An 18,293-nucleotide genomic window follows, 5' to 3' on the forward strand; every position below is an offset into this window, starting at 1 on the left:
ATTTAAGGATTATGGAAGCCACTGTGGTGTTAGGAAATTAGAATAGTTTTTGTAACCTTGGCCAGATCTGTGCCTTGCCACAATTCTGTCTCTGAGCTCTTCAGGCAGTCACTTTGACCTCATGATTCTCATTTGCCCTGACATGCACTGTGAGCCGTAAGGTCTTATATAGACAGGTGTGTGGCTTTCCTAATCAAGTCCAATCAGTATAATCAAACACAGCTGGACTCCAATTAAGGTGTAGAACCATTTTAAGGATGATCAGAAGAAATGGACAGCACTTGAGTTAAACATGAGTGTCACAGCAAAGGGTCTGAATACTTATGGTTGTGTGATATTTCAGTTTTTCTTTTTTAATAAACCTACAAAAATTTCAACAATTCCCTTTTTTCTGTCAATATAGGGTGCTGTGTGTACATTAATGGGGAAAAAAATGAACTTAAAATATTTTAGCAAATGACTGCAATATAACAAAGTGAAATATGTAAGGGGTTCTTAATACTTTCCGAGGCCTAGTTGTCAAGGCTAACTTGTGATATTAGTTGAAGGACAGTTTTGAGCTCATAAATGCCACGTCACATCCTAAAATGCCTGCTGCTCAAGTGAAGTTGCACAACAGGTTTCTTATTCCTTTTTCAATTAATGCCTGATGTTGTTTTATACTTACAAGAAATGCTAAGAAGAAAATGCTAAGTTTAAACAGAAGTTTGTTTTATTTACTTCTATTTGTTGGAAATTTCCTCACTGAAAATATTTCTAGACAGCCAAATACAGTTTGCTGGTCAATGTAAATTTAAGAAATAAAACAGTTGTTTATTTTTTAAAAAAGAAAAACAATTGGTCATTTATTTTTAAGTCAAAAGGCTTTCATAATCGCCATGGATGGATGGAAAAGATGCTCGGTTGACAAAATCTTATGAATCAACTTATTTATTCCTTATATATAATTACCTAAACACACTATTTTAAATATGAAGAGTCTTTTTCTCACCTCATCACAGACCATGCTGATGGACAAGACCCAATCAATTATGGAGATGGAAATTACAATGGTATAGCTAATCAGCCATTTGTTCTTCCTGAATTCATCCCAGCCAATCAAGTAGCTCTGAGAACAAACAAGAACAAGAGAAGCAGGTTTATATATGTTTTTTTTTTTACATGCATTCTTGTAAGCAATGTTTGAATGGATGTACCTTAACAGCAAGATCAAGCGTAAAGATGAAAAGACAGACGATCTCAAAGCTCTCAGTGAAGCCGCAAGGAGGCTCCCAGGCTGGAGAGCGATATCGAGGGTCAGAGGTGACAGAAAGGGAAGAAGGGCGCTCCACAAATGCCAGAAACAGCACCACCGCAATCGTCAGGCCTAAGCCCCTGCATGGGTATAAATAGTTGATTACTTAAATGGTTACCATAAATCTGCTAAAAAAAAAAAAAAAACACATTCAATACATATTACTGGGTTAAAGAATTTGATGAGTATTTCACACAAGATCAATTTAAACTTTTTACACACAATGTTATTGCTATTGGTGCTGTTGTTAACCACATCTAAAAGACGTGTGGAAGGAGCTGGAGCCAAAGTGATATACAAAATGGATGGATTGATGGACGATAAGGGGGAAAAACATGTTTTCTTATACAATCCCAATTCCAATGAAGTTGGGATGTTGTGTTAAATAAAAACAGAATACAATGATTTGCAAATCATGTTCGACCTACATCTCATTGAATACACTACAAATACAAGATATTTAATGTTCAAACTGATAAAACTCTATTGTTTTTAGCAAATAATCATTAACTTAGAATTTTATGGCTGAAACACATTCCAAAAAAGCTGGGACAGGGTCATGTTTACCACTGTGTTACATCACCTTTTCTTTGAACAACATTCAATAAACGTTTGGGAACTGAGGACACTAATTGTTGAAGCTTTGTAGGTGTAATTCTTTCCCATTCTTGCTTGATGGACTGCTTCAGCTGTTCAACAATCCGGGGTCTCTGTTGTCGTATTTTACGCTTCATAATGCGTCATACATTTTCAAATGGGAGACAGGTCTGGACTGCAGGCAGGCCAGTCTAGTACCCGCACTCTTTTACTACGAAGCCACGCTGTTGTAACACTGCAGAATGCGGTTTGGCATTGTCTTGCTGAAATAAGCAGGGGCTTCCATGAAAAAGACGTTGCCTAGATGGCAGCATATGATTCTCCAAAACCTGTATGTACCTTTCAGCATTAATGGTGCCTTCACAGATGTGTAAGTCAACCATGCCATTGGCACTAACACAGCCCATGTAAAATTAGAAAAATATTGTTGTATCATAAAAAAAACTAAATAAAGTTTCAAGTGGCCCATTTGAGCTTCATGACAACGGGAGAAGCTAGTGCTAGAATCAAAACAGAAGCCTGATTAATTTGAGATTAGTTGCAGTAGTCAGGTGGTGATACCAGTTAGTCAGGTGGCACAACTGCAAGGAATGTTAAGATTATCCATGAAACTTCTAAAATGTTTGCTAGTTTTAAATTTGATCAGAGACACAAAGCATGGTGAATCTGCGTCCCCTAACTCACAACATTGCTTACTCACATGTGTGCAAGGCTCGAATTAAGCGGTCACGCATCTCAGTTTGCGGGTCAAAATTCTCATTTTGCGCAAACAAAAACATTGAAAAGCAAAACTGCAAATCAGATTTACGGCGGAGACGGTCACGAAGACGGAACCAGGGAGTGCCGTATGTGACACAATGAGCTTACATCACAGATGCGTGGATGCGGTAATGAAGCAATTTGATTAATGAGTGGGAATTCAGAGGTTGCAAAATTCAAAACTGAATTGAGAAGAGAGAGAAAAAAAGACTAGTGGCAAAAATGTGGTAGTCTTTCAGAGGAAAATGCAAGGCGAGCACCCGTTCGTTGTAATACTCAACTTTCTCTACTTGAGTATGACGCCGTGTCGTGGGACTCGAGATACAGAGGTGAAGTTAACATCGCAAATCAGTGAGCTTAACGTTAGGCTGCTTTACCAACATAACGTTAGCGATGCAGGCTGCTAGGTGCCTCTAAAGGCCTCTTTATACTCCTGCGGTCGCGCGGCCGACAACTCCCGCATTGCATCACGTGACCGACAAATTGGCCCGGGCGGCCCCTCTGCATAGCTCGACGCGCACACAGCAAAAATTTTTGCTGCGCGTAGAATGCCGTGTGATTGGTCCGTTTTGGTCGTATGCTGTGATGATGTAATCAGCGTTCCTCCCGGTTCTACATAGCACCTACGCTGCCGCCTTCTCAATCGGTTTCGCAGCATAAATAAAGGTATCATTTGGTCATCTATGTCTATTTGTTCTAGCAAACTCTGTTCCACTGTCGCCATTGTTGTTGCTTTGTTCCTTGTTACGGAAAGGAAAAACGGCCACCGGAAATACCCACAAAATGCAGAGGAAACTCCACCCTGTGGTGTCCTAGCCAATACCAGCCGCAGCGACACCCTCCGACTTGGAGAAGAACTGCAGCACACTTTCAAAACAGCATGCGTGGGTTGCACTCGAGTATAAAGCCAAACTGCATGTGGGATAGCCGCAGTAATGTCAGCGCGGTCGCCGTCCGCACGAGTATAAAGTACTGTCGAATGTGTAGCTTTTTTTGTTTTGTTTCTTTACCGTGACAAGGACAGTATACCTCAAACATAAGGGTACATACATTGTGCTTTTTTTCTCAGTGTAGTCACTGTGTGACATTTGGCCAATCTGATGATCTGTAAGTGGCAAAACCTTGAGTCAAGTAGGTGAAAGAGAGAGAGATGTTAAAAACTGAGAAAGATCGGAAAATGACCGACAAAGGAAGAGAAAATTTGGAACAAATGGTGGTTAAAATGGAACAGGCAGAATCATTTTTGTCTGTACTTCCCAGTGGGAAGTTCCCACTGGGAGCTCTTATTAAAATTGCATTCGTGTAAAGTCATTATGAATCAAAACTAAGGTTTTGAACAACTCTAACATCTATTCGGTTCAGTTAAGATTTGTTAAATTAAAATATGTAAAATTGTTTGAGACGAGGCGGCACGGTGGACGACTGGTTGGGGCGTCTGCCTCACAGTTCTGATGACCGGGGTTCAATCCCCGGCCACGCCTGTGTGGCCTTTGCATGTTCTCCCCGTGCCTGCGTCGGTTTCCTCCGGGCACTCCGGTTTCCTCCCACATCCCAAAAACATGCATGGTAGGTTAATTGACAACTCTAAATTGCCCGTAGGTGTGAATGTGAGTGCCAATGTTTGTTTGTTTGTATGTGCCCTGCGATTGGCTGGCAACCGGTTCAGGGTGTACCCCGCCTCCTGCCCGATGATAGCTGGGATAGGCTCCAGCATGCCCGCGACCCAACTGAGGAGAAGCGGCTCAGAAAATGGATGGATGGATGTGTGTCAATGACCCTAATATATTGTGTTTTAACATTTTAGATTCCGTGGTGTAATTCATGTTATACTTGTGTGAAAGTTCATGTTAAAAATGAGATGCGTTTCTTTCTCCTCCATATTTATTATTAAAGAGTGTTTAAATAGTGTTTTCAACGGATTAAACTTGGACTAATTAATAATGGACTAGTTGACTTCCACTCATAGGCTACTTGTAAGACAATTAATCATGTTAAAATATTACTTTATATACTGCTTGTACAGTTAATCATGCTTTTATTATGGAAATGTAATTTTAAAAGACAAGCGTCACGCAGCGGATTTTAGTCGCACTTTGAGGTTGCACTCTACTACATAAAAACCTTAAAGCTACAGGTTGGGTTGCCCTAGGCTAGGGCAGTCAGTCAACTGGCATGACAATTGTCTTCATTTAAAACAGCTTCATCTCAAAACCCCACTTAAAAACAACAGTAATGGTGCACATTTGGAAAAAAGAAAACAACATTTGGCCATCACTATTTGTCTTAAAGACCCAATGAGATTTTAACTAAATGGAGTGGCTCGACAACCACGACCTTACAGATGGTCAAGATAGTAAGGTTTGAACTTACCACTGGCATATCCTTGAGTAGTACCAACGATACAGACGAAGTGAGCTTGCATCCACCCGGTGGTTAATAGACCGATACTGGAAACAGGCAAGTAAACATGCTGAATACAGCATATTGCATAATGTACAGTCAACTTTGAAGAAGAAGGACAAACTTAAGGCACAAGGGAAAAACAGTCAAGTAATAAGGAAAACAGTGGAACAAGACTGCACCTGCCCAGGGAAGGGATGACCAATGCAACATTTGCCATTTGATATACTGTACAGCAGAAATGCTACAGCTTCTGCCCCAAAAACAAAGTCTAAAAAGACAACATGTTATACTTAGAGTACTGATGGGTGTTATTAAAAAAAATTTTAAATGCTACTGTACAGAGTACAGTACTCCTCCATGATAATTCTGTTTAAATTAACTATAATTACTTATATACTTTTGGCTCTAATACAAGTTTGAGCAAAAATACAGTATACCTTCATAAAGTGGTATGTTAGTTATGATAAAAATAGACTCACGTTTTCACCTTATACCTTAGGTCAATACCAACACAGCAATCACAAATTAGTTGTATATTAAGAAAAGCTATGAGAGTTAGACAATGTAATCAAAGATTGTTGATCATAGTATATGTTAATCATGTCAACATTAAATCAAATAGGTTCTACCCCAACCTATCGACACAGTGCATTTCTTCTAGTAAGCGCATAAAATTTTAAAAAAACGAGTTACCTGAATAGCATCTTCAATGAGAACAACAGCTCGTTGGATGTAGAGCTCCTCATCTGTCGGAAGAGAGACCGGTGAGAGTGGCAAGACCATCTTTGTCTCAGAGGGAAATCGTAACGTAGTCTCAAGTTAAAGGCATTGTGAAATCAAGTGGTCTGTACAATTGGTCTCCTTTCTCAATATTTTCTGACCAATAGAACGCATTAAACACGTCGCCTTTCTAAGATAAACAGACATTTCTGTGAAATGTTGTCTATGGAACTGGTCTGACTGGTATGATTTCTGCCTACTTAAACAACCTAAGTCTTGTTCAACCTTCAAGTTGGGGCAAGTACAATGTCGACTGGGATAAAGGGTAGAGTCTTTGATCAGTCTTTGATCATTTTTTAGAGGCCCGCGGCATATGCCCCCGCCCAAAAAAATTAGGTTTACACAGCCCACAACACTATTGAGTGTAGATGTTGAAAAAGTGTGTGCGCTGGCAGAGCCACATGCCCCACGGGTGCAACCACCCCAAACAACTACTACTAATAATATTAGTTAGTTAGTTTTTTTTTTTTTAGATATGTAGAGACTATTTACAACAAAGCAGTAACAAAATGTCTATTTGTAAACACTGCTTTAAAGATTGTCCGCTTATTACAGATTGCTCGTTTTGTTTCTGAATGTGGAGATCTGCTCAGGGTACAGGCAGATCTATTCTAGTGGGATACAGGGCTGTCGGCCACCCCAAAATCATCCATCCATCAACCCATTTTCTGAACCGCTTATCCCCACTAGGGTCGCAGGTGTGCTGGCGCCTATCCCAGCTATCTTTTGGCGAGAGGTGGGGTAGATCCTGAACCGGTTGCCAGCCAATCGCAGGGCACATATAAACAAACAACCATTCACACCTATGGGCAGTTTATTGTCTTCAATTAACCTACCATGCATGTTTTTGGAATGTGGGAGGAAACTGGAGCACCCGGAGAAAACCCACGCAGGCACGGGGAGAAAATGCAAACGCCACACAACTGAGGCCAGATTTAAATGCAGGTCCTCAGAATTGTAAGGCAGCTGTGCAAACCAGATGTCCACCATGCCACTCCCAAAATCATGTAAAATCCAAAACTATTTACATGTTCACCTTTCACAAAAAGCTTTATTGGAGCAGTTTCTCAAAATAACTATAATCAGGGGTGCACATAAATGGTCCACAGGTGTGCATGCATACTGTAAATATTAAAAGTGCATCAGATTCAAGTGTCACTTCACATTTGCCTACCAATCATTTTACATTTTCTCTCTTTATTTTTTTCTTTATTTTTTTAATGAACTGATGCGTTCCTTCTCAGTTTCGTTGAACTCAGCTGTGAGCCTGTGCCGCAAACAGAACCTCTTGTGAGGCGGTGACGGTGGCTGAGCGCGCAGGTGCGGCCAACAAGGCGGCTGGCTTTGTGGGCGTCTCGGTCTTGCTGCACTTGGTCCGTCAAACTACACTGTATGTCTTTATGTGAAACCGGACCGTGGTGCAAAAAAGATTGGGAAACACTGCCTTAGAGAACTGCGGCAAGTTATCACGAGTCTAAGTTCATCCAGTGTGGTCGGTAGGTCATGAAAAAAATTAGCACCAAGCAACAACCACTGGTGCTCCTTTTAGAACCAGACTACAATTGTTACATGCACCCCTGACTATAATATGTAACATAAAAGTATAATACCGTGATGGGCTGGTTTTAGAGTGTTTAAAAAAAAAAGTCGAAGAATGTTAAAGTGCCCGTTGCATCCTTCAATATTTCTGTATGCGACTCTCGAAGGAAAAAGTTTGGAAACTCCTGTCCTAAACAGATATCAGGGTCACTAGCAAGACTAACACCAAGACAGAAAGAACCATGCACACTTTTATTATCACCTACAAGAAATTTAGCCTTAAATTATTAAATCATGTTTTTCCTCTGTAGGAGGAATTTGGAACCCCTGCAAAGAATCAACAAAAGCAAAAAAAGAAAATGCTCAACAGAAAGGCCCAAGCAAACATTTTAACCATCTTGCTTGAGGTGGCACTGTTCACAACTTCCTTGCGCTGCACAAAAGCTGTCTCAACAACCAATATTACTGGAGGTGTCTGGAACACGCTAAAATGTACCAAAAATTTATTGGTACTGTACCAACAGGTAAATGAACTTGATCTTCATCAAAATCATTTCAATGTGATGACAGACACACAACATCTTTTGTAATCTTATAAATGTATATTTGTCACATTCTTGATTTTATGTTTTCCCCTACATTTGGATAAGATGATAATAAAATGTGTTTGTCACAATCCTGTTTTGTTGCCATCCTCTGCTGGTTGTTTTTCCTTCTGTTACAGTTTCCTTGGAACTGAGCTGACCTCCCATTGGACACTTGGAGAGTTTTTTTTTTAAAATAAATTAACCTGTTCAATGCAGGTAGTCACCCATTGGATTTTTCACAAGAGTCTTTTTTTCTCTTTCACAAGGAAACTGCAACAAGACAACCTGCAGAGGGCGGAAACAAAACAGAATTGTGACCATTTATTGATTATTTATTTAGGGAACTTATTAACTGATTGATCGATTGATTGATTTTGATCAGGGAGGATTGAAGTGAGGCTAAATTCAAATCTTGCTAGCAGTTTGAAAACTGCAAACTCCACCTTGAAGTTGGGTCTTTCATATATCAAGTTAATATCTCAAATGCAAATTCCACACAAAACGGCCTGAGCGGAGATTCAAACTTAGAATTTCTCAAGTGTGAGGCAGACGCGGTAACCACTGCCTCACTAGAAGGAAGAAGTAAAAAGTCAAGACAGAAGAAGAGTGTGACTATAATTTTCCGATACAGATGTAACAAGTATACACGATGAGTCATTTTTGCTCACACAGGATGCATCATTGTGGCAAATAACTGACATGGCAACACTGATACAGTTCAAACTGTACTAAGACATGTACTAACAGCAGACAGGTTAAATGAATGACACACACTGGTCAAACCCTCTGACTCTTTCTACTTGCAGTCATATTCTACAGAGCTACGTATAATTATTCGGTGAATGGGGATTTGTAAACTAATACAAAGTTGAAAACAACAAAACTGTGACGTTATTCTGCCACTCTTAAAATATTGGTAAAATTGAGGATAAGAAGCATATCCTACATTCTTGCTGTAATGACTCCTTTGACAGATTAAGGTGCTGCTTGAAGATCATGATTTTGAAAGCAGAAATGTTTAAGGGCGTCAAAAATCGCAGTTGTGTCACAGGTCAAAACAGGCTCAGCAACTACCATTGGGTCGAACTGATACTATCGATTGGATTGTTGTGTTGGGCTAGGAATCAAGATCATACAAAAATACAGTCACTATCCAAAAAAATTCCTCTTTATGGAATGAATGAAAGGCTTTGCAGCACAGCCCATATCCCAAGCTATGATAGACACTGGGACGAAGAAATCATATGACTGGACCGTAACAATACAAACTGTGCGGAAGACCCCTCTACACGAAAATTAAAAAAAAGATCTGCCAGGTGTGTTCTTACTGCTCTTACAGTGTATGATTTAATAGAGATGACAAAACACCACAAATTTAACAATATCACCACTGACAATCGAGACTCTGGTTCCACAAATCAAACGTTTAGCACAGTGCCCTGACATGTAAAGGCAGCTGGTACCACAGGGAATTCAGAATGCCAGAAAATACTAACAATTACTTAGAAAATGAACATTCTCCCCAAAATCAACCTATCAATGTATTTGCCATGGCACCCCTGGGCTGGTTTACCTCAGCAGTAAACATTATTTCAATCGCCATTGGACCAATAAGTCAAACTAGTGATGCACCGAAATGAAAATTCTTGACCAAAACCGAAAAGCGAAAATCATCAACCCAGGGCTGAAAACTATAACAGAAAGAAATGATCAATCAGTCAGTCAAACTTTATTTGTAAGCGCTGTTCATCCAAATAAAAAGTGCAACACAAAGCACTTTCCATTATTGAAAATATAAAAATAAATCAAACCCGACAACTATTAATTATAAAACTATGCAAATTATTATTAAAATAGCATTATGGCTGTGACTACAGAGCTGGCAACCTATAGAAATTCACTTCCACAACAATTTGTCTGCGTTTCTATATTTTCAGAATTATCTCAAGAACATAACCCAGGGTTCCTACGCATTTCAAAATGTCATACTTTTTCCAGACCCTAATTTCCAGACTTCTCATAACATTTGAGTACATAGATGTTTTGTAGTGAAAAATGCAGCCCTATGGGGGTCACAAGCCAGTGCAAACTGTATGCCAGTCCCACGCCCGGATAAATGCAGAGGGTTGCGTCAGGAAGGGCATCCGGCTTAAAACTTTGCCAAACAAATATGAGCGTTCATCCAAAGAATTCCATACTGGATCGGTCGTGGCCCGGGATAACAACGTCTGCCACCGGCGCAGTCAACCTGCAGGGCGCCGTTGGAAATTCAGCTACTGTGGGTCGAAGTCAAAGAAGAGGTGGAAAGTGGGTTCTTTGGCAGAAAGAGAAGAGGAAAGCACAGAGCCTAGAACTGAATGTGGGGACTTTGAATGTTGGGACTATGACAGGAAATTCTCGGGAGTTGGTTGACATGATGATTAGGAGAAAGGTTGATATATTATGTGTCCAGGAGACCAGGTGGAAAGGCAGTAAGGCTAGAAGTTTAGGGGCAGTGTTTAAATTATTTTACCATGGTGTAGATGGGAAGAGAAATGGAGTCAGGATTATTTTAAAAGAAGAGTTGGCTAAGAATGTCTTGGAGGTGAAAAGAGTATCAGATCGACTGATGAGGCTGAAACTTGAAATTGAGGGTGTTATGTATAATGTGATTAGTGGCTATGCCCCACAGGTAGGATGTGACCTAGAGGTGAAAGAGAAATTCTGGAAGGAGCTAGACGAAGTAGTTCTGAGCATCCAAGACAGAGAGAGTTGTGATTGGTGCAGATTGTAATGGACATGTTGGTGAAGGAAATAGGGGTGATGAAGAAGTGATGGGTAAGTACAGCATCCAGGAAAGAAACTTGGAGGGACAGATGGTGGTAGATTTTGCAAAAAGGATGCAAATGGCTGTAGTGAACACTTTTTTTCCCCAGAAGAGGCACGAACATAGGGTGACCTACAAGTGTGGAGGTAGAAGCACGCAGGTGGATTAAGTCTTGTGCAGACGATGTAATCTGAAGGAGGTTACCGACTGTAAGGTAGTCGTAGGGGAGAGTGTGATTAGACAGCATAGGATGGTTGTGTGTAAGATAACTCTGGTGGTGGGGAGGAAGATTGGGAAGAAAAAGGCAGAGCAGAGAACCATGTGGTGGAAGCTGAGACAGGACGAGCGTTGTGCAGCTTTTCGGGAAGAGGTGAGACAGGCTCTCGGTGGACAGGAGGAGCTCCCAGAAGACTGGACCACTGCAGCCAAGGTGATCAGAGAGGCGGGCAGGAGAGTACTTGGTGTATCTTCTGGCAGGAAACGAGAGAAGGAGGACTTGGTGGTGGAATCTCGCAGCACATCATACAAGGAAAACGGTTAGCTAAGAAGAAGTGGGACACAGAGGACCGAGGAGAGGCGAAAGGAATACATTGAGATGCGACACAGGGCAAAGGTAGAGGTGGCAAAGTGCAAACGAGGCATACCAGGTTGGACACTAAAGAAGGATAAAAGGATCAATACAGGTTGGCCAGACAGAGGGATAGATATGGGAAGGATGTGCAGCAGGTTAGGGTGATTAAGGATAGAGATGGAAATATGTTGACTGGTGCCAGTAGTGTGCTGGATAGATGGAAAGAATACTTCAAGGAGTTGATGAATGAGGAAAATGGGAGAGAAGGGAGAGTAGAAGAGGGAAGTGTGGTGGACCAGGAAGTGGCAATGATTAGTAAGGGGGAAGTTAGAAACGCATTAAAGAGGATGATAAATGGAAAGGCAGTTGGTCCGGATGACATTCCTGTGGAGGTATGGAAGCATCTAGGAGAGGGGGCAGTGGAGTTTTTGACCAGCTTGTTCAATAGAATTCTAGCGGATGAGAAGATGCCTGAGAAATGGAGAAAAAGTGTGCTGGTGCCCATTTTTAAGAACAAGGGTGATGTGTAGAGCTTTCCACTGGCCCGAAGCCTCTGTCATAAAACCAATAATATGTGGCCCGGCAGTACAAAATACACGCGCAATTTTATATTTCACCACAGGATGGCAGTAAACTTGTGGCTGAACTCTCGCGGGGCCGTTTTGCGCATGATCTGTGTTTTGCCCATTTCTAAAATGGCAACTGGAAGTAAGAAAAGGAAAGTTGATAGCGAGGGCCGACGTTTCCAGGACAAATGGAAGTCTGAATATTTTTTCACTGAGTTTAGAAACAACTGCGTCTGCCTAATTTGCCAAGAGACTGTGGCTGTGTTCATGGAGTTCAATATAAAGAGGCACGACCAGACGGAACATGCCAATTACGACAAGCTAACTGGGAACGAACGCAGTGAAAATTTGAAGCGACTGGAAGCTGGTTTAACGGCACAGCAACACTTTTTCACAAGTCGAATGAAAATGCAACAAAGGCAAGCTATGAGGTGGCAACGCTGATTGCAAAGCACTGCAAACCTTTTACTGAGGGTGAATTTATTCAAGACTGTGTGATGAAAATGGTGGAGAACATTTGTCCTGAGAAAAAGCAACAGTTCGCCAATGTTTTCCTGGCTCGTAGCACTGTGTCACGAAGAGGCGAAGAAGTTTCTTCTGATATTAATAGGCAGTTGGACGCAAAAGGAGTGGAGATTGAATTTTTTTCGTGAACCTGTGACGAAAGCACGGATGCATCCGACAGCGCTCAGTTACTGATTTTTTTTTAGAGGAGTGGACAGTGAAATGAACGTGCGTGAAGAGCTACTTGACCTCCAGAGCCTTCAGGACCAAACAAGACGGAAAGATTTATTTACTTCTGTTTGTTCCGCCGTACATGACATAAAATTAAAGTGGAATAAAATCACGGGGATTATTACGGATGGCGGCACCTGCCATGGTTGGCGAGCACAGTGGACTATCAACCCGAGTGTGTCACAAAGAAAGCGAAGAAGGAGGTAAAGCTACAAAACTCCATTGTATTATTCGCCAAAAAGTTGTATGTGCCAAACTGCTTCCGTGGATCTCAGTGACGTTCCAGCCCACCTGCAGCTGGAGCTCATTGAGCCGCAGTGTGACACGGAGTGTCGCAGCCGGTACCAACAACTCCCTCTCGTCAACTTTTACCAGCGGCTGGATAAAGACAGGTTTCAAAGAGATTTGTACATTTGCTAAGAAAATGTTGAGCTTGTTTGGCTCGACATACTTGTGTGAGAAGACATTCTCAGTCATGAACATGAATAAGAACCGCGTGAGGACAAGACGAAGTGACTCCCACCTGCGTGACATCTTGCGCATTAAAACCACCGCTTTTGAGCCAGACCTGCCCCATTTACTGCAGTCGAGATCTCAGTATCACCCTTCACATTAATGCAAACATGTTGTTTGTTGATTCTGATGAATAAAGTTTGGGTTTGAGTCAAATTTCATAAAAATACTTTCTTTTGCATTTCATTCATTTTTATTTTAACCTTCATTTATCCAGGTCAGACAGTTATAAGATCTACCTAGCAGCAGACAGCATAGTAAAACAATAAAATAAAAATACAAAAAAGCATTTCCCTCGTCGGTAGCATGTAAAATTAATGCTGGCCCGCATGACAATTTTTTTACGGCAATGTGGCCCCTGAGCCAAAAGGGTTGGGCACCCCTGTTCTAAAGAGACCGTACTCTTACTTGAGTACAATGTTTGGCGAATCTACCCACCTCTGAATAATAATGAGGACATGCAGTTTTTGTGATTTACCCACAAGACTGTTCTCCGTCCACCTAATTTCCAATTCCCTCCAGCACAAAATATTCCTGATTGCAAACATTTCTTCAACCCGCTGCAGAGAAATATGAGCAAAGAAAGGGACAAGAACACATGAATTGATATTGAAGGTGTACTCTAGGAACCACGAAAGGAGAAATGAGGGCATCCACTTCCAGCACAAACGTATCACTGAGAAACGAACTTTGCAGACTCATTTGAAAGTAAACCTTGGGTCACCTGCTTTTCCACTGACACTGCCCGAAGCACATGTGACCGCGTACGTTCGCCCGGTCGGGTCACGTCGTCTCGCCGACCTGCATCCGTAATCTCTGTGGAGTGCGTCGGCACTTTCTGCCAGCAGACTGTTTGATTCCATTCAAGAAAGGTACGCGTTGTTATTTTCCCCGCTTGCGCCCCTCAACTGTAAAAGTAATCATTTCGTCGGTGGGAGTGGAAAGTGTCACTGCATGGCGACCACGACTTTTCCAAAGGTAGCGCTTACCAAATGTTAGAAAGTACGATAGCAAGTTCTGAGCTGTTCGGTGAAACATGCCATAAGGAAGTTCAAGCTTGTAATTCTGCCTCGCCGACTTCCTAACGCGACTCCACCCGCTCTATCTGCAGCGTGAAGTGAGGAGGCGGAACCAAGGGAAGTAGCGTCGACGATTTAAAATGACGTCGACGTGGGCGTCATGTATTAGCCAATAGTATTGTGGAGAAGGGCAAGAGAAAAGATGGCGGATCAGACTGTAAATGTAAAACACTTTCTTTCATCTAATGAATGTAAGGATTTAAAACACTTCTAAAATTGTGGCTCAATCAGCAATGCTATCATGCATAGGTTTAAGCCTGCGATTTCCTTTACTGACCATATTCGTCATTTTAATATACCGGTACATGAACAAAGTTTCAACTGGCGCGCGCCGCGTGTGTGTTTGCGCGTGTACGTACGGAAATGGCACCTTCCAAGTTAGTATGCCTAACTTGTAAATGGTGAATCCACCGTAACGCTGTTAATTGAATTGTTATTCCGAGCATGGTCTCATTGAGTAATGCAATTGTCGTGGTTGCAGAACGTAGCTTACTCCGTAACGTTAGGGTTTCACTTTTCCCTTGTAGTGTAACAATAACAACAGTTTTGGTTGTGATTACCTTACTTTTTGGTGAGACGAACATTAAGAATTTGTATATGAACACAAATTATTTTTTTTGTTTTGTTGCATTTACAGATACATCAGGCACACTATTTATTTAGGTAGCTCCATTCAAAATGTGAAATTCATATTATAGGGATGCACTCCACACAGTCAGGTTAAAAATAGTTCATAAATTTTACATATACATATATATATTAGACTTTACACCGATTTTATCGGGCTGATCGGTATTGGCCGATATTTAGTATTTTATGCCGATCGGCTTTAATGCCATAAATCGCCAATCCGATCAATGACGTCATTGATCGGCTACGCAAAAGACATTTACTCCGCGTCGCCATCGTGCACAGTATATTTGAATCCAAAAGCTCGTTTATTTTTTGCCTTGTCGCGCCTCTTTTGATGTAGTCTTGTAAATACTGACAGCCAATAAAGTCATTTATGTCAGCGGTGTGGAACAGACAACACGTCTGAGACCCGTAATGCCCCGGATCAGACTACAAGACAAATTTGTTCTTTCACGATTGCACTATGTCAGACTACTGCAATAAAATCTTGTATTCCGATACCACCGTATCCCGTTTTTTACGATCATTGGGCTTTATCTTGTCAACTCAAATGTGACCGGATACACTCGTTACCATGGCGACAACAACAAGAGTGGAGCGCGCCGACTTTGTATTATAAGGACAAAATGGGGGGAAAACGTGTGTTGGTGGTCACCGGTGCTCAGGAGATGCCGTTCGTTTAAGGCTTGCTTGAGGTATGTTCCCGTACTTTGAATACGATATGGCACGCAATCAGGCAACAAAACGTAATGTAGCCTAGCAAGCTTGTGGTACCATAAACGGTTGGACGTAAACATGTCGAGTTTCTGTCGAGTTTCGGTGTGGGTGAAGCCATTTAATAAAAAATAAAGTCATTTAATTACAGTAAATAAGCACCCATTATGTCATGGTTGGTTTGACCTGACAGATTAGTTGGCTTTACACGATCAGGATCTTTGGGGGCGATCACCGATCACCAAGTTTAAAAAAAAAAAAAAAGATCACCGATCCGATCACAAGATGGAGCAATGTGTCTATTTAAATGACCTGTTCATTCACTGTATATACTTGTGTACTGTATACTGTATCCATCCATCCATCCATCCATCCATTTTCTGAGCCGCTTCTCCTCACTGAGGTCGCGGGCGTGCTGGAGCCTATCCCAGCTATCATCGGGCAGGAGGCGGGGTACACCCTGAACTGGTTGCCAGCCAATCGCAGGGCACATACAAACAAACAACCATTCGCACTCACACTCACACCTACGGGCAATTTAGAGTCTCCAATTAATGCATGTTTTTGAGATGTGGGAGGAAACCGGAGTGCCCGGAGAAAACCCACGCAGGCACGGGGAGAACATGCAAACTCCACACAGGCGGGGCTGGGTATTGAACCCCGGTCCTCAGAACTGTGAGGCTGACGCTCTAACCAGTCGTCCACCGTGCCGCCTAATGGGTGCTAACTTACTGTAATTAAATTATTTTATTGCAATTAAATTACTTTAATAAATACTGTTACTGACATGCTTACGCTAACTTTCTCACTGTCCCGGCTATATGGATGGGTGTTGTCCAGAGTTTGCTTCCGTTTGGCTTCCTCCCCCCAACAGTGCGTTGCTTGAAAGCGGCATGCCCCTCCTCGTGTACATACTTCAGGTGCCCAATCAAATTTGTTGTGTTGAAGCATTTAGATGACGTTCCCCACGACGTACTTTAGTTGTGCCCAGACTGCAAATAATTTACGTGTTGTTGTCTGAGACACCGCAAAATAGTCCCACACCGACGAAGTGTTTTTTCACCGACAAGACTGAAAAAACTTTATTGGCCGTCAGATAGTGACAGTACAGCGCAACAAGACACGTGACAAGGCTAAAAATAAACTAGCTTTTGGAATCATACGCGACGAAGGCGCGGAGTTAAATGTATTGTGCGCAGGCGATCGATGACGTCATTGATCGGATTGGCGATTTATGACATGAAAGACGATCAGCCGATCAGCATAAGATGCTAATTGTCAGCCGATACCGATAACGCCGATCAGATCGGTGTAAAGTCTACTGATTAGAATACACGATCTGACGAGAGCAGTGATGTCCAACCTTTATGGAGCCAAGGAACATATTTTACAATTGAAAAGTCTCATGGAACACCAACAAAAAAAGATGTCACAAAAAGTGACTACTACTACTACTGTAAATATCTGACCACCAATGAAGTTATTAACAAAAAAAAAAAAAAAAAAAGACAACAGACAACAATAATGCCTGTCAATGTCATACTGATGTCTTTTGCAGAGACGATCAATGACGTCATTGATCGGATCGGCGAATTATGACATTAAAGTCGATGAGCCGATCAGCATAAAATGCTAATTATCAGCCGATCAAATCGGTGTAAAGTCTAATTATTAAACGCTACATCAGATCTCAATCCAACATGGGTGCTATATTGGTGTGATAACAACAATAGGAACACGTGGCAATATGGAATATCATATAGTGATTTGGAAACATACCTGGAGATCAAAAATCTGGAAAATCTACTTCTGTATTTGATAAGTGTACTCATTAATTAATTTTATTTTCCTGTGGCTTTGAGGTCCACTATGGATACTCGGCTGTGAAAATCTTTAATGGAGCGCAAACTTGAGGTTGAGATCCAGACACTTGAAGATGAAATTGTAAGCCACTACAACTGCTGTCTCTGCTTACCATATGTGTCTGTGTTGTGCATCTTTTCCCCCCCAAAGAAAAGATTCTAATATTGACAGAAATGTTCTTTAGAACCTTTTCCCTGGATAATAGACTTAATGCACAAAAACAGATTGGGCCAAAATTATTATTATTATTATTTTCAATATATTCTTCCAGACTTTTAGCCACTCAGGCATACAAACACAAAAAAATGGTTGTTGAAGTTTACATTTTTTATTTAATCAAATAAATGTTTTTTGGAAGGAAAAGGGGTTACATAACAATTTGAAATAAAAATCAATCATCTCAAGTTGGGGGGGGGAAAATCTGCATCATTATCAAAAGTAAATTTTACCGTAAACACAGGTATCTATTGACACCTCCTAATTTCATTTGAATATTCATCAGCATTCTAGATTGTGCATTTAATGTCCATCCATCCATTTTCCATACCGCTTATCTTCACAAGAGTCACGGGCAAACTGGAGCCTATTCCAGCTATCTTCAGGCGAGGCAGGTTACACCCTGAACTGGTCGCCAGCCAATCACAGGGCACATATAAACGAACAACCATTTGCGCACACACATTCACACCTAAGGGAAATTTAGAGTCTTCAATCAACCTACCGTGCATGTTTTTGGGATATGGGAGGAAACCGGAGTGCCCGGAGAAAACCCACGCAGGGACAGGGAGAACTTGCAAACTCCACAAGGAAATTTTGGAACAAAGTGTTTTTTTTAATGAAGGCATTAAAACTTG

At 41.4% G+C, this 18,293-nt stretch overlaps 1 protein-coding gene across 6 annotated transcripts in view; it reads right to left on the reverse strand.

Annotated features, from left to right (window-relative positions):
• tpcn2 (two pore segment channel 2) overlaps positions 1–14,253 on the reverse strand; it is a 45,131-nt gene extending 30,878 nt beyond the window's left edge. For 3 of the 6 annotated variants that reach the window (XM_061670600.1, XM_061670602.1, XM_061670603.1), the window contains exons 1-5: positions 13,875–14,228; positions 5,747–5,799; positions 5,021–5,097; positions 1,197–1,374; positions 992–1,108 (exon numbers count right to left, since the gene is read on the reverse strand). In XM_061670600.1, coding sequence (XP_061526584.1) covers positions 992–1,108; positions 1,197–1,374; positions 5,021–5,097; positions 5,747–5,799; positions 13,875–14,013 — 564 coding nt within the window. In that variant the 5' untranslated portion in view covers positions 14,014–14,228. Of the gene's footprint in view, positions 1–991; positions 1,109–1,196; positions 1,375–5,020; positions 5,098–5,746; positions 5,800–13,874 lie in introns of all 6 variants that reach the window. The other 3 variants (XM_061670597.1, XM_061670598.1, XM_061670599.1) reach the window with 3 other exon arrangements.
• Positions 14,254–18,293: the final 4,040 nt, after the last annotated feature.

Source organism: Phycodurus eques, chromosome 2 (assembly GCF_024500275.1).
Source record: "Phycodurus eques isolate BA_2022a chromosome 2, UOR_Pequ_1.1, whole genome shotgun sequence".
NCBI classification, from domain to species: Eukaryota; Metazoa; Chordata; class Actinopteri; order Syngnathiformes; family Syngnathidae; genus Phycodurus; species Phycodurus eques.